Source organism: Euprymna scolopes, chromosome 2 (genome assembly GCF_053919585.1).
Source record: "Euprymna scolopes isolate OS-2025 chromosome 2, ASM5391958v1, whole genome shotgun sequence".
Lineage (NCBI taxonomy): Eukaryota > Metazoa > Mollusca > Cephalopoda > Sepiida > Sepiolidae > Euprymna > Euprymna scolopes.
In genome coordinates this window covers 117,684,802-117,708,041 of record NC_136483.1, presented here as the reverse complement: position 1 = coordinate 117,708,041, position 23,240 = coordinate 117,684,802, and the positions used below count along the sequence as shown (strand labels likewise).

General features: G+C 33.3%; 1 protein-coding gene across 1 annotated transcript in view; it reads right to left on the bottom strand.

The window, feature by feature from the left end:
• LOC145294871 (interleukin-1 receptor-associated kinase 4-like) overlaps positions 1–23,240 on the bottom strand; it is a 69,590-nt gene that overhangs the window by 43,175 nt on the left and 3,175 nt on the right. Inside the window, exons 2-4 of the mRNA XM_080141418.1 lie at positions 7,437–7,619; positions 4,906–5,034; positions 4,337–4,743 (exon numbers count right to left, since the gene is read on the bottom strand). Of these exons, the coding sequence (XP_079997544.1) occupies positions 4,337–4,743; positions 4,906–5,034; positions 7,437–7,619 (719 nt within the window). The remainder of the gene's footprint in view (positions 1–4,336; positions 4,744–4,905; positions 5,035–7,436; positions 7,620–23,240) is intronic.

The window sequence follows — 23,240 nt, the reverse complement described above, 5'->3', positions numbered from 1 at the left end:
CCTTGAAATTTATTTCCAATAACTTTCCAAACACACACAATGCTAATTTACAAAAGTTTATGTATTAAATTCCTACCATAGGGAATAATTCAGCGTTTTATTATTTTATTTAATATCTGTTTTACATACTAACATATATTTGACAGATTTCAGAAAATTGACTTCCAAATTATCTTTAGTAACATCTTTATCCATTTTTCTCTCAAATTCATCATTATCATTTCCTCCTATGTTTTCATTGGACTTCCCCTGCCAATATAACCTGTTTTGCATTTTTTCAATGTGAACATACCATCAAAGTATCCTGTTTTCTACTCATCTCTATTTTGTCATGATTTTATTGTCCTCTCAGATCTATGCATGTCTTTAAGACTCACACATCCATTGTATTATTCTCATATCTTCATGTAACACATTCCTTGTCATGCAACACATGTCTTCCAACCACACTGGCCAGGTTTCACTTCTATACATCACCCTGCATATACATGCTTGATAAATTCTTCTCTCGATCTACAGCTGTAATGTTTTGCTAGTTAATAATGGTAGAAGCGATATAGAGAGACACAGGTTTATACAAACATACAAAAGCACATAATTACACAGACATGACAGAAAAGAATTAACATTAAGATAAATATTTTTCCTTAGATTCATATACGCTTATTTATATTTACAGAAAAGAATAGTGCTGAAATAACTTGGGGTATCTCATTAAAATTGCATCTAACAACATTGAAGCATGCCACGAACCAAAAGAGCATCAGACCTATCAGAATTTCTATGGGGATGAATATGAAGATGGTCTTAGTTAACACAAAATATCAGGAAATCTTTGAATACCCCTTTCTATTGTTAATAGAGTGACCGTATGATTCACAAGAGAGAATAAAAGAGTTCACAAAACCTCATCCAGGTCATCCCAGGCCCTCCAAAATAAGCTTGCAAAATATTGAAGAGGATCCTCAGTGCAAAGCCTCTGACATTGCAACACAAGCCGGTGTCAGTTCCAGATTAGCTGTCAGGTAATCTTCACAAGTTTGGCTACTATCTTCTACGTCTTGCTAATATCAAGCACAGAAAATCGTGGAGAGACCTATGACCTTTTGGACCAATATCATTTTCTCTGATGAGTCCTGGTTTGCATTATTTCCTGACAGTGGAAAGGTATTGGTATGGAAGCTCCCTCAGCAAAAGTTCAACTTGAAAAGACTTCAGGCAACGATGAAACAGAAGGGTTTCTCCGTTACAGTATGGGGTGGAGTGCGAAAGAAACATCGATTCTGCTAAATGTTTCAATATTACATGAAGGACTTCTACCAATATTCTCAAGTGGTAAAATGAACCAAGTTAACTCCCTATTTATGTGAGATGAAACTCCTTGTCACTCTGCTAGGGTAAGACAACATTGGTTGAATCAAAATAGGATTAATAAACTTCAATGGCCAAGTCAGTCCTCATATATGAACCCAATTAAAAACCTTTGGGGCATATTAAACCGAAACCTTTGCAAAAAGAAACGTAAGCAATCTTCTAAGCCTGAACTTTTAGCATTATTGCATCAGACATGACAAGAAATTTCTTAAGGTGATATTTGTTAACTGATCAATGTCATGCCTAGAAGAGTCCTAGCATTAAAAACAGCAAAAGGAATGCCGACCAAATATTAGTTATTAAATTTGCAACTATTTATTTTTGATTTTGCTCTATAAATTATATGTTTATTTAAATAAACTGTTTCTAAGGTGTCTATTCTTTTCCGTCATGTCTGTGTATATATATGCACGCTAGTTATATAGATGACAATACAACACACATGCTTTATAAACTTTCCCATTGATAAACCTCGGTAATGCTGTACTAGTTAATAATAGTAGAAATTCTATCCACTCTTGCAATTATATTAGTACCAGTTCTTTCTTGTACTCCATTAGTATTACCTAGCTAACAAAATTTCTTAACAATCTCAACAGTCTCACCATCCAAATATACTTTCTCTACATCTGAGTTCTCATCCATCGCCATTGTCTTACACTTCTTGCACACAAACTGGTTATCATTTTTGTAATTCCACTGCACTTCTTGTGTGCATAATGCTTACAATTACCACAAATAATCAAGTTGAACTAAACTTCTTTCTACAAATTGAGTAGGGAAACTTTCCTCTTCTGGGGAGCTTTCCACTGCTACAACCACTGATCATTAAATTTACTCTTGATTATATTCAACTCAGACCTTTACTTCCATTGCAGTCTTTATATTAACAAGTAAACTTTCCATTATTTCACAGCCAAGTACTAAATCATCAGCACACAGTATTTCCTCCAGACAACTCATATGAAACTGCCTGGACAGCGTTTCTAAGATACTGAGACAGATTTATTCTCACTTTAACATCAAAATTGTAGCTTTTAATTCTAAGACAACTTTTTGGCATTTCTAACCATTAATAATTTTTTGGAAATGAAATAGTTAACAGAATTTGATCATAAAACATTGATATTGTATTAGTAATGTTATTGTTCTATGGATTTCTTTTTAATGGACCCCCCCCCAAAAAAAAAAAAAAAACGACTAGTTCTTGTCAAGAATTCCACCTATATTAAAAACAAAATAAAAAAATCTCATTCATGTAGCTACTAGCCTGAGTGCCCGGCATTGCCCGGGTGTTTGGAGGTATATGTTGAGCAAAAACAAAAAAAATGGTAGTAGGCGGGCAGGTTCGAACCCATACCGCGAAGGAGGAAAAGAATGTGAAAAAAAAATGTTGTCTTTGCTGTTGCGTCCATTGCCAAACCGGAGTCAATCAAAAAGAGGGGATGACTTTCAAAAATATCTGGAAAAAAAAAAAGAAAAAAAAAGCGACCCCTCTTTATAAAAAAGTGCCCAGTTGAGGGTGAAGGAATTAATGTTTTCAGCCACTTTTTCGATATTTGTCATCCGAAGGGTTGGGTTTCAAAATGATACCGATCTCATGAAAATCTGTCGCCTTTGTCAAAAGTTTTAGGCAGACATGCAAACATACATACATACATTTAAACGGACAAGTGAGATTTTTATTATAGATGACAAAACTGAAATATCATATTTCAAAAATTACGCAAATTGACCAAGTAGTTTGATTCTTATAAAGAAAATCATTTGTAAGTGATTATTGGTAATTCAAAAGTATTACAACATAAATCTTGCAAGTTTGAATTATGGAGTTATATTCTTTCAGTTCTGTTTTTAGATTGTTTTTAAAATGGCAGACAATACAGTCACTCTCCTGTTACTCATAAAATTTGATTTTCTTATTTAAAAATAAAACTACTTGATCAATTTATATGATTTTTAAAATATTTTTTTTCATGTATGTTTCCGACAAGTTACATCATTCAAATTCTTCTTTATTTTTGTTTTTTAATATAGATGGAATTGTGTACAAAAACTAAAAGGTGCTCTTGACCCTTCATGACCTGGTTGAACTAATTCGTTCAGTCATAAATAAATGAATATAATAGCATAAATAAAGTGGGAATTGATTCAGTATCTGAGTATCTACTCAGATACTGAATCAATTCACACTTTATGCCATTATATTCATAGATACCTCCATTGCAACTGTCCATTGCTTACATTCACGATGCCATCATCTGTCTCAGAGTGGACACACTTTTTTCAAGCACTATAGACAATAATCAAGGTAAGTTTATGAAATGCAAAAATTCTCAGTGGTAGTTTAACTATTGAAGTTCATAATTTTTCCAGTTTGAAGACAATCATAGTATCATTATCCTTTAAACTAACTAAACTTAACAATAAACATTTTTTTAATCATCTACATCATAATTCATGTCATAAAGGGTTAAGGGTTGAAAAGATAATTTAAAAAATGGAAATGCCTAAAGAGGGTGATATCAAACAATTAGATTTTGTACCAAATCAAACAAAAGTTGTAATCTTTGTTTACAGGATTTACATTGCAGTGATTGTAAAGGAGCCACTTATGCTTAACTTTTTTTTTTTACTAGTGCACTTACTTTGTGTCATTTTTAGCTGCGCAGGATCTTTAAATAAACAAAATGAAAAAGAAAAGGAAGGAAAAATTTAAAAAAAAAAAAACGAAAGAAAAAAAAGAAAAATAAAGAAAGGAAAAATTTAAAAAAGGAAAAAATAAAGAAAAGGAAAAATTAAGAAAGGAAAAATAAAAAAAGGAAAAATAAAAAAGCGAAAGAGAAAAAGCAAAAAAAAAATAAAAAAGTAGAAAGAATGGAAAATAAAAAAGGAAAAATAAAAAAATAAAAATAAAAAATAAAAAAGGAAAATACAAAATAAAAAGAAAAGTCAGACAAACCTTGGTCAGTTTTTTTATGGCACAGTCAGTTTCCTTTAATTTACCATAATAAACGGTGCCGAAGGCACCACTACCAAGAATATTAGATTCCCGAAATCCATCAGTTGCAATCATTATTTCATCATATGTGAAAAGACAGCCAAGTTCTAAATAAGGAATCAACGAACTGACATTTTTCGAGGTGGGAAGGGATTTTGTTGCAGGTGATGATTCTTCCCAATCGACTTTTGGAACACGGTCGATGTCTTTGTGGTTCATTTCTTTGTTCACGTTTACTGAATCATTTGAATGGGGTTCGTCTGTGTTTAATGGTTTGTGGAAGAAGGGAACTGAAGGCCGTGATGGAACTGGAAGATGAGAGGTCTGTTTTTGTTGCAAGACATTCCGCTCACTTGGACGAGGTAGACCTAATAAAAAAGTTTGTAAAAGTTAGAAATAAAATTAACATATTTCTTTCAAATGATAACATTAAAGGTGACAAGGGTCTCAACTTACTTTACCATATTTTTCTGACTGAACACTATTTTCTATCTAAGATTATCAAGTCAATCAAATGATGAAGTGCTTACAGTCTGGGTTAAGATGCTTGAGACTTTCACAGGTGGCAACAGAATCGTCTTTCACAGATACACGGGAATTATTTTGGATTGGAACGCTGTTGACGGGCACTTCTTTCAGGGAAATGTTTCGTGATTTTACTGCAAAAGGAAGAAATATGAAAAGATAAAATGCATTGTCAAATGGTACACAATTCTAGCTTTTGAAGAGAATTCATGCTAAAAAAACAAAAAAGAAAAGAAAAAAAAAAGAACAGCAATAGAGAAACCCTGAACTCAAACTTCCAACATAGACCCCCACTACTATGTCTCCTCCAACATCAGGGGTCTATGTTCCAACTTCCCAGAAGTTGAAATCCAATAACAGGAGACAAAACCAGACCTATTCTTCCTTGACATTGGACAGACTATTTCCCTAGAGGAGTTCATAATTAAAGGATATTCTAATTTAACATCCAAATTTGACCCCCTAGATCAACATAGGTATGAAATATGTGCCAACATTGGACAGACTATTTCCCTAGAGGAGTTCATAATTAAAGGATATTCTAATTTAACATCCAAATCTGACCCCCTAGATCAACATAGGCATGAAATATGTGGTTGGGACATCTCAAGAGAAGACTCTAAATTGCCCTATATGTGCCTTCGGTTTGCACTTGTTCACACCACTGCATTTGTATTTGCCCTCTATTGCCCCCATAACAGCGGAGTTACGATCTTTAAGAGCATATCTGAGAAAATTGACCACATGCTGTCTGCTCATTCTTTGGCTAACATTCACGTCTGTGGTGACTTCAATGTTCACAATATGGAATGGTTAGCTCACTCAAACAAGACCGATGATGAGGGGAGGTTCTGTCACGATTTCTCTAGTGCTTGTGATCAAAACAATTTTTCTCTACAAAGGACAAAGGAACTAAATCATTAGTAATATAATAATTAATAAATTTTGAAGATATTAATAAATTTTTGAAGATATAAATAAATTTTTGAAGATATTAATAAATTTTTGAAGATATAAATAAATTTTTGAAGATATTAATAAATTTTTGAAGATATTAATAAATTTTTGAAGATATTAATAAATTTTGAAGATATTAATAAATTTTTGAAGATATTAATAAATTTTTGAAGATATTAATAAATTTTGGGAAGTGAATGAAAAGAGAAAAAAAAAGTATGACAGAAGAGGAAACAAGTTTATCATAAAAAACAAAGGTATGGAAAATGAGGTTGGTAGAAAGATAACGGACAGGAAGTTGTTCACAAAGGCACACAAAAGGAAGCTGACATGGGATTGTTGGTCAAGGTGTGGCAGTGGCAGAAGCAAAAGAACGGAACAATGGATGTAGATATATTTAGAGTTGGTTTGTGGCCACTTTGGGGGAGTGGCTATGAATTTTGCAACAGTTAATGACAATTAGGGATGGTTTGTGACAGTTAATGACAGTTACAATTGAAGACAGTTGCCAATTAGACACAGTTGCGAGTTGGGCACAGTCAAACACAAGCTATGGTTCTAAACAAATGGGGAAATGAATTGATTAACCGACTGACGAACATAGCCTCAACAGAAAACTAAGATGTTGACTTTAGCATGTCGAGGGTTCATGACGTCACACACACACACACACACACACTGCCAGAATGCAACTAATATTTGTAGAAAGTTTCGGCACCTGTGTTTTCTTTTATTGTTTTTTAATTGTTTTATATTTTTTATATACTTGTAAGCCAGGGCACCCCTTCAGCAGTCACCAATGTGTGAGAGACGACGACATGGCCAAATCAAAGAAAAAGATAAAAGAAAAGAAATCTCTGGCATCCAACATTGACGTTGATAATTGTTGTCAAGCGGAGGTCAACATTGTTTCATTAGACCCCTAGAGATATACATTTTATAGCGAACCAATTCCATAGCAACTAGAGCAGTCTGGCATTCAGAGGTGACTAGTACAAATCTCCAAGATATTATGATTCAATTTAGTCTTGACCATTTCATGAAATTGCTGGTGCAAGTCCACACTTCAATCTAAATAAAAAACAAAAAATCTAGAAAATCATTATGATGCATGTACCAGTCACGGAATGGAAATGTCATATGTCAAAAATCATGTAAATTGATCAATTAGTTTTCTTTTTAAAGAAAATCATTTTTAAACAATGATTAATGTGACATCATTAGTATTACAAGGTTGATCTTGTAAGTTTGAATTATTGTGGAGTTATCTGCCCTGTTTTTTCAAGATGGTAATATGAGAGAGTTCCATTTTTTTGCTTACTCATAAAATTTCATTTTCTTAGTTAAAAATAAAACTATTTTCTTAATTTACATAATTTTTGATATATGGCATGTTTATTCCATAACAAATACGTACACCATAAAGATTTTTCTGTATTTTTGTTGTTTTTATTTAGGATTAACTGTCGACTCGCATTATATTTCTTGAACTTGAACTACTGTTAGCTTTTGTGCTACTAAAGAGCTTAACTAGAGATAAAAAATTGATTAAAAAAAAAAATTGATAAAAATTTCTTACAAAAATTTTCAATGATGGACACTTCTCTAAGTCTGTTGATCTTTTTCAAGGCATAATATAAATCATAAATAGTGGCATTCTTGTAGTGCCATTTTGAGATGATCTCCATTGTTGGGCTCTTGCCTTGCTGACGCAAATATACCAAACGTTGACGATCGGCCACTGTTAATCCAACTACAGAACCTGGAAATAAAGAAAACAAAAAAAATGTGACAATAACACAAAAGAATGTTGCTCATTTTTTTTAGATAAGAATTGATTATTCATATCATTTGGATTCTTTAAAGTACTGTTCTCATCTCACTACGGTTCTCATCCCGAGTGTTATTTTCACAACATTTCAGTTGATGTATCTTCCGATCTTTTTCAGGTACATCTTGTCAAACTCAGGAATCTTTTTGATTAATTCGTGAATCTGTACAGAATTTCGAAAGGAACCCATTATTTTATCCACAATGATGGCATGCTCTCATTTCATCAGTCATGACTGGGTAGAAGTTCTAAGTAATTTACAATCGTATTTTGAATGTCACACACAAGGACAAGTGGTGTCATGGTAAAATTCAGTTGTACAGTTACACTCTTATGGAGGTTGGAGGTTTGATCCTCAGTACAAGTGGCACTCAAAATTCAATTGCAAATTATGTAGGACTTCTATACAGTCATGGATGATGGAACCCTGAGTTCGACAGAGCGATTCCCAAGTTCAACAGTACATTCCTGAAGTAGACAAGATACACCTAAAGAAGGTCAGAGGTTGCATCAACCGAAACATAAAAATAAAACTCAAGATGAGAACAGCATTCCGAAGAATCCAATACGAATGCCTTAATTTGTTGTACATAAAACAGCAAAAAGATGCAATTTACTAACAATTTTTACATAATCCAATAAAACAATTAGTGGGTAACTGTTGTTAGTGATTTCAAGCAAAGAATTGTTCAAGCAACTGCATACACATAAGAGCTGAGAGAAGAGTTTCATTTGAAGAATAAAAAAAATCTGCAAAACATCCAATGAAACTTTCCGATATTTGCATATTGGTTTTGAAAATGAATATTTTATCAATGAAATACTTACTGTTGTTTTTTTTTAATGAATTTTAAATATTAAAAAAAAAAAAAAAAAAAAAAAAATATTGAAACATCATGCATCAACGTTGCTTGATATTCACCCAACCCTGGATTTTCATTAATAATTATTTTTCTACCGTATCATTTTCCATAATTTTTGATATGTTACTATTTGTGACATGACAATAAAGTAGGTACAATTTGTTTAACTTGAAATTTAATTTTTTTTATTATTAAAATATAGAAGAACCATTATGTGTGTATGTGCTTTTAAAAAAATTCAGAACATTTATCAAATTACTTATATATATATATATATATATATATATATATATATATATATATATATATATATATAAGAGCAAATATATAATAAAACATGTTAAAAACACTTTGAAAAAGAGTTAAAAACATATTTAATCTGAAAAGGAAACACTTGATAAGTGGATAGTCCTTAATCTGCGGAGTTTCGAAGAAATACTTTCTTTCTCATCAGAGGGTAGGAATTAGCAAAATGCAGGATCGGATTTTGCATACAAAAGAATTTGATGAAACTGCAAGTAAGTCAAAGATCTTACTTGATAACAAAAAGTGAAGCAGAGGGAATATGGTGAAGAAATAGGTAATTTCACGTGAATGGATATTATTATAAGCTCTATCTCCTATTTGGTTTTATTGAGCTTTTACATCTGGTTGAGATTACTTTATAAATATTAATTCTTTAATATTTATAATATACTTTAGTTTTACCATCTTGGATCATTTTGGTAAATTTAATTGTAATTTTTATTTTATATATATATATATATATATATTAGGTTGACAAGAAAGTTCTTGTGGTTTTTAATTTTTAAATTCAGATGAACATATCTTGGCTTAAACAATTAATTTCAACACATTCTTGCCAAAGCAAAACATGTGTATTTATGCCAGTAACATAAAAATCTTGCTTTCTGGTAGCAATGAAGTCACTTAGATTTTAAAGCATTTTTCACGCAGAAAGTTGTCGAGATGCTTGAAAAAGTGGTAGTCGGTAGGTGAGAGTTCTGGAGAGTATGGCAGATGAGGCAGAGTTTTGTAACTGAATTTGTTCAACTTCTGCAGGGTCAGTTTAGCAATGTGCGGCCGGGCATTGTCATGGAGGCGAATTGGGTCTTTTCTGTTGACTAAGGCCGGGTGTTTTTGTCAAAGTTTCTGATGCATTTCATCCATTTGTTGACAGTTCTTGTCTGCTGTAATGGTTTCGCCAGCATTCAAAAAACTGTAATGGATGCGACCGGTCGCAGACCACCAAACAGTCAGCATGACCTTCTTTTGGTGCGACTCTGGCTTTGGGAAGTGTCATGGCATGTTGTCGGCATCTAACCACTGAGCCAAGCAATGCTGGTTGTTGTAAAGAACCCACTTTTCATCACAAGTCACAAGCCAGTCGAGAAATATGTTGTTCTTGTTGCGTAAAAGAAAGGAAGATGATACTTCATAAGGGTGTTTCTTTTAGTTGTCATTCAATTTGTGAAGCATCCATTTATCAATTTTTTTTTTCTTTCCAATCACTCTCAAGTGGTTGGAAATTGTTGTATATGTTATGCTTAATTCAGAAGCAAATTATCGAACAGTTGTGCATGGATTGGTTTAATTGATCATTGTCAACATCTGGCAGCTAACCATTATGCTCATTATCTTCGAGACTCTTTTCGCCGCCACAAAATTTCTTAAACCACCATTATGCTGTGCGTTCAGTAGCGGTTCCTGTGTCAAATGCTTTGTCGATTAAGTGAGCTGTTTCAGCAGTTTTTTAGCCTAGCTTGAATTGAAATAAGAAAATTGTGTGAATTTGCTTTTTCTCCATCTCATATTCAATGTTTTGAAAAGATAACATAATTGTTTTAAAACGATTGTAATTTACACGATTAGATAGAGTAAAAACCGCTATTTCAAATGTTATATAAAGTAAAGGTATTATAACTAAATTTAAAAATACATCATTTGGAATCAAAATTAAAAATTCTGCAAGAACTTTCTTGTCAACGTGTATGTATGAGTGTACATCTTCCATCAAAAATCACAGAAAAGAAATGATAAAATTTACAAAGTTATGCGTTTTGCTGTCTTGTTCTTTCGGTTGAACATTATTCATTTATCGAGTGTAAATCAAATGATTATTATTGGCATTCATTTCCTGATATCTTTTTCTAGTTAGAATTCCTTCTAGAAAGACATTGGGTGCTTATGAGAGGGATCATGTAAAGGTTACCAAGATCCTTGATTTTAAAATATTTCTGTGGTAAATACTGGATTTGAACTTGACATGGATGTCAGTCTCTGTTGTTAACCACTTAGCTAACATTACCTCCCTGTTGTCGGTACTTCAACCAGCATAAGAACTCTTATCACAAAGGGAAGTGGTTGAATAATCTCCACTACACTCTGGTAACTTATTGTCAAAACATTAGCATTACAAGTTGATTTTTTCTTTTTAGATAGTTATTTTATCCACTTGCATGAAAAGAGCTATGTAAAAGATGCTTAAAACCGTTTGAATTATGCAAACACCATCAGTAGTTCAAAAGTTATGAGAATTTTAAGTGCCAAAATTTAGGCTTTTCTGTGGACATTTTTCTTTAGAAAAAAAGGGGATAAATTTTCTGCGAATAAGTAGTTTTCCGAATATTAAGCAATGTCATTTCTTACATTATCGCTGGTGGCCATCTTGGTACATGCAAGTGCGCAAATGTAACCCCGAGAAACTATGCGCAAACACACATACCAAGATGGCCACCAGCAATAACATAAGAAATGACATTGCTTAATATCCGGAAAGCTACTTATTTGCGGAAATTTTAAATGCGATATTCGTTTTCAGAATACCCGAAAACCTTACGAGATAGTCATTTTAAAGAAAAATGTTAAGGTGGAAACAAGGTAAAAATTTACAAAATGCATCACAATGAAATTCTTTATCGAACCACCTAATTATTATTATTATTTAGGTATCCTCAGTTAAAAAAAAACAAAAAAGGGGTTTGTTTTACAGATTCGAAAAAATGGTCTTGACAATGAGTTAAAAATAAATTCAAGTTTCACATATATTTTATTCAATTGTTAGATGAAAGTACAGAATAGTTAACAAAACACCCTTCCCCATGTTAAAAATGGGTTTCTAAATAACGGTATTATTTCAGCATGGTAGCATAAGTGCACAAGTACCTTTTATTTGTTATATATTTGTTTTATTTGTTTTTTGTTTGTTTTACCACTAAAAAAAAAAAAAACAAATGCATGTATTTAGTACATTTTGTTGTTTTTTTAACGCTTTTAGTAGATGTGTACTAAAAGCATTAAAAACAACAAAATAGCATTGTTTGGAAATCAAATTTTAAAAACTTGATCATTTTTTTAAATTGACAAACTCAGAATAAAAAATGAAACTTTTCTGCTTCCATTTTGAAAGCAGAAAAAACAGTTTAAGAGAATACAAACTCGTTAATACCCTGACTGTAAGCAGCTCAGCAGCGATGGTTAGCGCATAGCGAGCTGTTTCCCTTTCAGCAGATTTGAATTTTTATAACATTTTAAAGAAATTTCTACACAATAAATAATTATCAAATATTTACATATTATACATGAAAATAGTTCTGAAACTATTATCTATATGAAAATGAAAGATATATACAGATTTATCTCATCAATTTTGAAATATTCTTCGTCAACTTTGCTCGGTCGTAACTTTGCTTCATGTAGTCGTAAAAATAAAAATCAAAGACCAGTATAGATGAACTTCTTTGTTTATATAGTCTGTAAAATTCCAGCCATATCCAATCAAATTTAACCTCGCGCATATGTATCCAAACGTAACGTATGAAATATAAACATTGAAAAAACAGTTTCCCTTTTTGCTGTCGTCATTTTTTACCGTTTTTTCATTTTTAACTTGGAGCATAAAAACATTGAACGTATAAAAGAAAAATCAATTAACATCATTCGAATGCTTATTTTATTCTCTTTTCATCAATGTAATTCTTTTAAAAATTGGCCAATAAATAAAAAAGATATGACTTGTTGAAGCACATTAGGTATGTAATATTGCCGATGTCCATGAAAATACAGCATACGCTTGTAATGCTAAAAAAATATTTCTAAATTAAATTAGATTAAATCTGCCACACAATTACATTTTGTTTTTAATAGTATAACAACTGAATTTTAATGCTCTCAAAATTCATACTAGAATTGTCTGCAAAAATCCGTGACATAACGGATAAAGTACTAGATAAATTCAGTTGTAAGTGACACTCTTGTGCAGGTTGAAGGTTCAATCTTCAGCGTGGGCGATACTAATAATATAATTACAAATTATTTAGGACTTCTAGCTGGTCATGGTTAATGAAACAAATAATATAAATGGTTTAAACATTTAAATAATTATTGTGTTTGTATTTTCAAGATTTAAAATAATTTGTGTTAAAAAATAATTTAAATTTATTTAGATCCATTAAAACCATTTGCCATTTCATAGTTGTCTGTAAGAGATGTAGTTTTTTTGTTTTAATTATTAGTAACATCACTGCGCTAACAGTTCTGTTATTACTGGACCTCCTATTACAAAAGTTATTTTTAACTTTCTTATCCAAGGCAAAAATTGTAAACATGATTGTTGTGGTTGCAAGGTTGAACAATAATTAGTAAGGAAATACAATGAAGACGCAAACAACAAGATAATGCAATAATAAGTGTATTAAAGAAAAGGTATATTTACAATATGTACAAATGACGGTGTCGAGTCAGAGAGTCTTGGTGGGAGGACATGTACGCTCTTCGGCGTCACTTCCGGTGGCATTTGAGTAAGACACACCAAGGCCAACCTAGGCTTGCCATTTATAGTGTTATGTTATTCGCATATGCAAATAAGTGGTTGCCACCACAACACCCCCCTCCCAAGATTTGAAGTCACACAGATTTCAATATCTTTTTCTTTTTGGGTTTACCATTAATGGTTCATTCACTTTTCTTTTCCTACCTGATCTTCGGGGTTCAGGTGCATTTTGAGGCGGTTCCAAATTAAAAGATTCGTATATGATATCTATGGTGTCCTCCTCTTCGACTGTTGTCGTATCATCATCATCTTGGATATGACGTTTTTTATCTGATTTAGGTGCCTTTTATGTATCTTCTGTGGACCTTTAATCATGTATGTACAATCACCAATGCGTTTATCCACTACTCCACATTCCCAGTAAGATGTGTTATTTCTGTAGCACTTAAAATATACTCGATCTCCCGAGTTATATTTTTTTCTTCTCGTGTGTGTAGTGTTTCGGATAATTGCCTGCCTTGGCAATAGTTTGTCAAACGCTGATTTTACCTTTCTGGCAAACATTAGATCAGCTGGTGATATGTTTGATGGTGTACTAGGATGTGGTGTAATCCTATATACTTGCAAGAATTGTTGCAAAGCTTTTTCTGTTGGTGTTCCAATGGATTACTTTAACGCTCGTTTTAGTGTGTCCATGAACCTTTCCGCGAGGCCGTTCGACCTTGGATGATACGGCGGAGTCGTGATGTGCTTCACTCGGAACGTGTCGCAAAATTCCTTAAACTCTGCGGATGTGAACTGCGTTCCGTTGTCAGTGACCAGTGTGTCTGGTACACCAAATCTTGCAAACAACTCGTGTAGGAACCCTATTGAGTTGTTCGTTGTTGGATTCCTGCAACGCATTACCTCCGGCCATTTTGTGAAACTATCCACTACAATTAAATAATAGTTTTCACCTACTGGACCAGCGAAATCCATGTGGATTCTCGACCATGGTTGGCCGGTTTTCGGCCAAGGTTTGTGTACTATAGGTGGAGATTTTGCCGCTAACTGGCATCCTTTACATTTATCAGTTGTTGTCGCTATGTCAGTGTCCATGTTACTCCAGTACACGTAGCTTCTCATTAACGACTTCATTCGATTTATCCCCGGATGTCCTGCGTGGAAATCTCTTAACATCCTATTCTGCAATGTTTTGGGTATTACCACTCTCTCGCTGTACAGTAACACATTGTCACATATGGAGAAAACTTCCTGCACCTTTGTGTCCGTTATAATTTTCTCTTTTATGTCCTTTATATATTCGTCTTTCTCGGCTTCCCTTTTAATGTCCAACAAAGTTACGGGTAGTTCCTTAATGATGTTTGCTACCATATTTTTTACTTCAACATTTGTCCGAATTGCTGCAATGACTGATTCTTCCAGATTGTGTTTCTGTGGTATCAGTCTTGACAGTCCATCCGCATGGCAAATCTTTTTTGATGCTAGATGTTGTAGCTGGAAATCGTAATTAAGTAGTATTGTACCCCAGCGCAGCAATCTATTTGCGGTGTATACCGGCAATCCTTTTTTTGATCCATAGATCGTGACTAACGGTTTATGGTCGGTTTCAAGTATGAATTGTCTACCATATAAATATCGGTGAAATTTAGTCACGGCAAAGATTATGCTTAACGCTTCTTTTTCGATTTGTGAATATGCCCTTTCGGCTGGTATCAGCGTTCTCGAAGCGTGCGCTATTGGTTTTCTAGACCCATCCGGCATAATATGTTGAATGCATGCTCCTAAGCCGTAGTCACTAGCGACGACTATTTTTAAGTTTGTGTCAAAGTGCGTTAAGAATAATTCGGATGTTAGTGCGCTCTTTATTTTGTCAAAAGCAGTTTGACATTCTTGCGTCCAGTTCCACGGTGTATCCTTTTTAAGCAGATTATTTAAGGGGGCTCGCAAGTTATGCATTCCTTCAATAAAAGATTGGTAATAATTTGCGAGTCCCAAGAAACTCTGCAAGGTTGTTACATTATCGGGTGCTGGCATATTTTTTATTGCCACAGATCTGTCTGGGTCTGGACGTCGTCCATGTTTGTTTATTATGTGTCCAAGATACTTAATCTCGCTCATACAAAAGTCACATTTACTTTCTTTTACTTTAAAGCCGAATTCTTGTATTCGAGTAAATACTTGTTTCAAATGTTCCTTATGTTCTTCTAGGGATTTGCTCCTGACAACAATGTCGTCCAGGTATGCATATGCGCACTCAATACCACTTAGCATGGTGTCCATCGCTTGCTGAAAGATGGCAGGCGCTACTTTGATGCCAAAAGGCAATCGGTTGTATTTGTATAATCCCTTATGCGTATTGATGCATAGTATTTTTGAGCAATTCTCCTCGACCGGTATTTGCAAATATGCGTCGCTCAAGTCTATCTTGGAGAAGATATTACCCCCATTCAACTTCATGAATATTTCCTCTGGGCTTGGTAGGGGGTAATGGTGATCTTTTAATAGGGAGTTGACCCCGATCGAAAAGTCTGCGCACACTCTAACTTTGTCATTCTTTTTCTTTACGTATACGGTGTGGGCTGCCCACTCGCTGTGTTCTATTTTTGATAGAATTCCCGTCTGTTCCAATCTATTTAATTCTTTATCAATCTTTTCCAACCCAGCGAACGGAACATTTCGCTTTTTTCTAAAAATTGGGCTGGCGTTTTCTTTAAGTTCAAACGAGGCCTTGAATTTATTGCAGCGACCTAAGTTAGTCGTGAATGCCTCAGGAAATAATTCTTTTAAATCGTCTTTTATATTTACTGTTGTTGGAGAAGAACATTCTAATTTTTTACAGAATGTATTGATTGGCTTATCCCATAGTCCGAATTTCTCAATTAAATCTATTCCAAACAGATTTTCACTATTTTTTAGTACGAATATTTTTAATTTCTTCGAAATCCCTTTCAATTTTATCGGGATGACAACTTCTCCTTCAAATTTTATACCACCACCAGTTACCGTCCGGGCTGCTTTACTAGTTTTCATCATGGCCGGTTTTCCCAACTTTTTCCACGTATTCAGATTTATTATAGAAACATCGGAGCCGGAGTCGAGTTGTAACTTTATTGATGTTTTAAATATTTCCACTTTTACGTATTTTCGCCGATCTTTGTCTAATTTTGTATTTGATTTTGTTTGCTGTACTCTCTTTCTGGTGTAATCCTTATATCTGCAGCAATCGCTTTTGTGTCCCACCTTCTTACAAATGTAGCATTTTTTCTTCTTATAAGGACAATCTGATTCCCGATGCTTTTCTGCACATCTCTTACAGTTATATCTAGGAAGAGGCTTGTTATATTGTGTACTATATTTATGGTTATTATCTTTGGAATATCCCGTTCCATTGCTTTTCTTTGTAAAGTTCTTGCTTGGTGCGTATGGTTTTCTAACTTTTCTTACATATGCCACTCCGGATTCTTCTATATTTTTTTAATCCTTTTTTAGTGTAATGGTCCTTTCACAGTCCTCTGCTAGTTTCTGGAGGGTTAAATCTTGCTCAGATTCCAGCTTAGACAACACTCGTCTGTGTATTTCTGCATTTTTCGTGGAAACTAACCCTTGAGCGAAGATTAGACATTTAAAATCTTCTACCGTTAGTTCTGCAAGCTTAAAATTATCGCAGTTTTTATTGACAACTGATGCGTATGTCAAATAATCTTGGTTGTCCATCTTTCTTAGATTCATGCACAGCCATCTTTTATGAAAAAGAGATATATTTGGATTAAATAATTCTTTTAGTAATTTTACAGCTTCCATGAACTCTAATTCCGCAGTTTTTTTAGGTAATATGTAATCTACGAATTTGCTGTGTTCTGATGTACCCAATTTTCTGAGTAAGAGGCTCACTTTCTGACTATTTGACCAATTTTTACAGTCCAGTTGAAAAACATCCTCGTATCTTGTGTAGTATGCTTCAAAATTCTTCTCTTCCTCAGGCACATAATGAAATGTGTCCATGCTATTAAAAATAGTTGTATGGGAGAAATTAACACTATCGACATTTTCTCGATTACTCTTTAGTAGTTCCAGTGTTTTAGCAAAACGTTCCTCTTGTCTTTCTTCATATTCCAATTGTAGTTTCTTATGCCTTTCTTCCTGTTCCAATTGTAGTTTCTTATGCCTTTCTTCCTGTTCTAATTGCAGTTTTTTCTGCTGTAATTGTGCCATTTTCTGCTTTTCTTCTTGTTCCTGCTGCCATTTCAATAATCTGTCCTCTCTCTTTTCCTCGCGGTCAGCCTGTGCCTGTATTTGTGTTTGCAAAAGCTCGTTTTGTGTAGCTTGTCTGCGTTCATCCCGCTCAGCCTGTGCTTGTAAAAATTGCATGAACATTTTTGATAAGTCTTCCATGTTTTTTTTTTTTTAGTGTGTAGTTAAAAAAAATATTGTACCATGTACCATATACACCGGTTTGGGTTACAACAAAAAAACAAATTGCTGTAAGCTTCTGTTTTCAATAATAATATCGCTGCTTGCAATAATATATTCTTTTTGCGAGTCACGCTGCAAAAAAATAAAATAAAACAGGTTTATCTGGAATCACGAAATGGAATTGACTTTCCGTTTTTAGGCACTTACTAATAAGTAACTCTTTCCACAAAATAAAAGTTTGGGTTTTTTTTTTGGTTTTTTTTTCGAGTCACAATTGAATAAATGTATGCAGTACATTTAGTTCTTTGAGTTTTATTTTTCTCTAGTATTTTAGTAATTAAAATACCTCTTAAATTGAGATTACCTTTTTTTTTTTTTCCATGACGTTTTACTGTATTATCCGTTATTCAGTGACAACTTCAAGAAAAAAAATCCTTTCCTTGAATTTTAGTTTTAGCTGTGGTATTTCCTTTTAGTACCGATGTCAACCAAAACATTAATTAAAAAGTCCTTTAGTTGTTGTTTTGTTTACGGAGAACAGTAATTAGAATCCACTGGTGAACTTTTTTCGTAGGTTACTTCCTTGCTTTTCGTAATATGGGTCTGACCTGTCGTTTTTGCGACAGAACAAAGTTTGCTTTTCGTTTGCAAGTTGGTCCTTTAGTAAGATTTGTCATGTAGCGACAAACAAAAATTCACTTTTACATTCGTTTGCAAGTCGGATTCCCAGAAAACGGCGTAAATTGTCGCTTTTGCCACGTTCGAGTTTTTTTTTTTTTCACTTGAGTTGAAACTTCTCTTTAGCGTAAAATCCGTTTGCTCGTCAACACTTTGCATTCCTTAAAAAAAATGGTCAATCTTTGCGTTGTACTTTTTTTTTTTTTTTAAATAGTTCTTCGTCAAACTGTTATATTTGATGCTTCATATCTCGTCGCCAACTGTTGTGGTTGCAAGGTTGAACAATAATTAGTAAGGAAATACAATGAAGACGCAAACAACAAGATAATGCAATAATAAGTGTATTAAAGAAAAGGTATATTTACAATATGTACAAATGACGGTGTCGAGTCAGAGAGTCTGGGTGGGAGGACATGTACGCTCTTCGGCGTCACTTCCGGTGGCATTTGAGTAAGACACACCAAGGCCAACCTAGGCTTGCCATTTATAGTGTTATGTTATTCGCATATGCAAATAAGTGGTTGCCACCACAACAATGACTATATTTCAAATTAATTTTTTCTAAAATAAATTTCACCAAGTACTATACATCTAGACAGACAATGCCAGGAGATTTTCATTATTTCATTAATAAATGTTCATTTTTTTTTTTTTTTTTTTAATTAAAGTGAAAACTAGTGGCTGGAGAAAATTATTTGGATTTTATTGCAAGTTTTCGTTTTTATGGGTTTTCCAACACATTTATTTTTAAGTCTTCCTGGTTGAGTAAATGAAACTAAAACAACAACCAATCATTTGAATTGGCTTATGGGTTGGAGGGACAGGTTGCAATGAACCACTTAAACAATTATAAAAGCTCTCCATCCTTCTTAGATTAAGCACTGTGGTAAACGATATCACCAATATCAGTTAGCAATAATGAAAAGCTCTTTGTAAACACAAATGGAGCACTCTCTCGTAGTTTTCAATGTTTATATAAGCATTGAGATGTCGCCTGGCTAACAACCAAATGGTTAGAATTGCCAACTATCAATTAGATGATCACAGGTTCAATCCTATAATTTGCGTATTTATTTGTATCAAATATATATATATATATATATATCCATCCTTTCATACAAAAGTTAGCAAGTAAAAATGTGCTTTACTCTACTCAAGTGTTAATGGAAAGTGAGAAAGCAAATAGCAAACTAAACAACCCAATGCCAATGAAATGAATCGGGGAAAAATCCTTCACTCTAAATAAAAAGGTAATGGCCGTTTTCTTTTTTTAGTTTCTTTAGGTCATCAGAAATAATAATTTATATAGAAAATATTAAATTACTGTCACAATTCTATGATTTTATAATTAGCGCAAATGTTAGGTAAACGCTGGGCAATGCCAGATAGAAGTAATTATTTGTCTGTTATCGGTCTATTTATCTATCTATCTATTTAATTGTCTATATTTCAGAGTAAACAAGAGATTGAATGGTGGGAAACGATAAGTTGAGTGAGCATTACAAGTGTAGAAAGTGTCAAACGGTCATGTTGTGACATGTATCAAACTGGATTGACTGATCAGTTTGCACTGGAAGTATCCGACAGACATGACATGTCGGGGGCTCAGGTTTGATTAAGCTGAGTTAAGTTTAGTGAGTTGGTTTTGAGACACCAAAGAAGCAAGACGGGTTAATCAGGTCTCCCCATAAGGGTGGCAACAGTCTTCAAATAGATGCAGAGAAATGCCACGTCTGAGAACCTCAATTTCACTCTATGCTGTGGAAGACGAGATGCCTGTGAGTGAAATAAACTGATATATAAAAAAACATACATTGTCTTGTGTCTGTCTTGCATGCGGCTTGTTATAGCAGAACCCAGCTCCCTAAGACGTTTGCAAATCGCCCAGGCACCGGCCAAAAGACAGAAGACCATGCAGCAACAGGTATGTTGTTATAAATGTAGTGTGAATTATATGCAATACACACACGCACCTACTAGACAAGCCACGGGCCGTATAGACATTAAGGAATCTGAGGATAATAAACCATTAAATAAGCAGCTACATAACACATAAAATATAACACAAACACTGGTGGAGCATAATTTCTTTTCTGTCATTTTTGATGGAAGATGTACACTAGGTCACAAACAAACAACATATATAGTAATTTGATAAATGCTCTGAATTTATTTAAAAGCACATACACACATAATGGTGCTTCTATATTATAACGAAAAAATATTGAATTTCAAGTATAACAAATGGTACATATGTAATTGTCAGGTCACAAATAGTAACATATCCAAAAACGATAAAGTAGAAAAATAATTATTAATGAAAAAGTTTTTGAGGGTTTGTGTTACTATACACATAGATTGAAAAAGTGGTAAAAAATCAAATACATAACAAATAAACGTTCTGCCTATCTGTAAACGTTTTTAGTTGGTTTACTCGCTTTAAAACGTGGAATCTTTCGAAAATCATAGTGTTTAGCAATATATTTGAAAACTAAAAATAGTGGCGTGCTCGTTGTTAAATACGGTAAGTTTTGGAAAATGAGTTCAAACTAAATAATTATACAAAATACTGTTATAAACCCATCGAATATATGTCCGCCCATGTCATGGTAACATATATTGAGTGAGTTTCTAATAATATTTTGTATAATTATTTGGTTTGAACTCATTTTCCCAAACTTACCGTATTCAACAGCGAGCACACCGCCATTTTTCTTTTTCCAATATATCGACAAACACTGTATGACTTTCGAAAGATTCCACGTTTTAAAGCGAGTAAAACCACTAAAAACTTTTGCAGATAGGTAGAAGAGTAACTTATCTTGCCTTTGATAACATTTATTTGTTATATATTTGATTTTTGACAACTTTTTTCGAATCTGTGTATAGTAACACAAACCCGAATTTAATTATTTCCCCTGTCAATTTATCTCTTTTTTAGGAAGGGAAATGCGCATGCGGTGATTTCACAAATCATTTTTGCATTAATACTTATTTTACTACCTTCGTTTTTCTTAATTTTTTAAATGTTACTATTTGAAGCCTGACAATTACGTAGGTTTGTTTCATTTAAAATCCAATATTTTTTGTTGTTATTATAATATAGAAGCCCCCACATAATACCGAAGTCTTCTATGCCATGAAAAGAAACTGGAATCTTAGGAAGACCTTAATCATTCAAGTAATTAGAGGAGCAACTGAATTCTTGAAAAAGAATTTCAAAAACTGTGGCAAATATACCCAGTGAAATAAGTGAAAGAGAAAATACAAACAATTGCACGTAAAGGGACATTTTGAATCTTGGTTTGAAGTGTCTGAAATAACAGGTCAATGTCTGGCATCTAGGATATTAAGACCTTCATTATTCACTGTATTCCCTATTGTTTTCACTGGTCGCCAAGTTTGTTATTGCGCACATGCATTCAATTTTTCAATCTTATTTTTTAAGGTAAAGAAAATAAGACAATACAAAAAATATAATTGAAATAAAATTGCTTCAGTCAAAATAGTTCAAAAGTATTAAATCTTTTTAGAGTAATGTTATTTTGGTAAATTTCGAGTCGGTAATTCAAACTTAAAGATTGCTAATCTTTAAAAAAAAAAAAAAAAAAAAGATTCTAATTTTATGCTATGCAGTTTTTTTTATTATTGTGTGTAAAAGGTACTTCTACAGTTTATCGCCGAAAATGGAGACGCCATTTTTTTTTCGCACACCTGTCGTTAAAATCCGAGGGAGAAATCAGTATTTTAAACTATGACCGAAGTTAGAAGTAAATAAAAAAAAAAGTTAAACTAGATAAATAAAGTGAAAGAGAACATATATCCGTAATTGGGTACTCCTTGGGCGTTGAGTTACATGGCGACTAGCAGAAAAAAATAATAGTCGCTCCCTTAGTCCCCCACCCCACCCCGCACGTAACATATTTTATTTACTGACGTTGCCGTAACTAAACGATTATTTGTCACATTTACAAACATTTATTTTTAAAAAAGTTTTACTCTTTATAAATATTAAAAGAAAAATGTTACTAAACATTTATTAATAATTTCTCACTTTTACAAACATTTGATTTTAAATTTCTTTTTAAATGACGACTCTTATCGACTTTTTTTTAATAGTATTTGCGGATGGGTATGTTGACAACAAATATCAGTTAAATTTTATAAATATCCCCCCCAATGGTGTTTATTCCGAAATCCGTTGTCAACATGGAGAGGTTGAGGGTGGGGTTTGTATTACTGTACACATAGATTCGAAAAAGTTGTCAAAAAACAAATATATAACAAATAAATGTTATCAAAGGCAAGATAAGTTACTTTTCTGCCAAACTGGATATATTTTTTGTGTTTTTATTTTATTTTATTTTTTTTTACATAGGCATCACCACATTATCAAGGCCAAGAGGCCACTCAAGGATAAGGGTTAAAGAGTGTACAGTAGAAATTGGACAATATAGTAATCATTAGTAATGAAAATTTGGTAAATTTGATAACTTATATGGAACGGCTCATCAAGAACTTATTTACGTTAGACTTGAAGACAACCATATTGTAGTCAGCCGGAAAGCAGGAAAACAGAAGACAATTCCACAGGCGTGCAGTAGTACTGCAGTTCTAAGAAAGAAGCTTTGTTCATGGAATCTACGTTTAGGTTTAGGCACAGATAAAGAGTGGGGGGAATTATTGATAGTGTTTACAGCTAGACGAGTGTTTCTTGTGAAAGTTTGGCGAGGGGGGACCATAGATTGGAGCTCAGTCGAACACTTTCCATGAAAATAACGATACATCAGAGACAAACTCGCAACATTTCTTCTGTGAGATAGA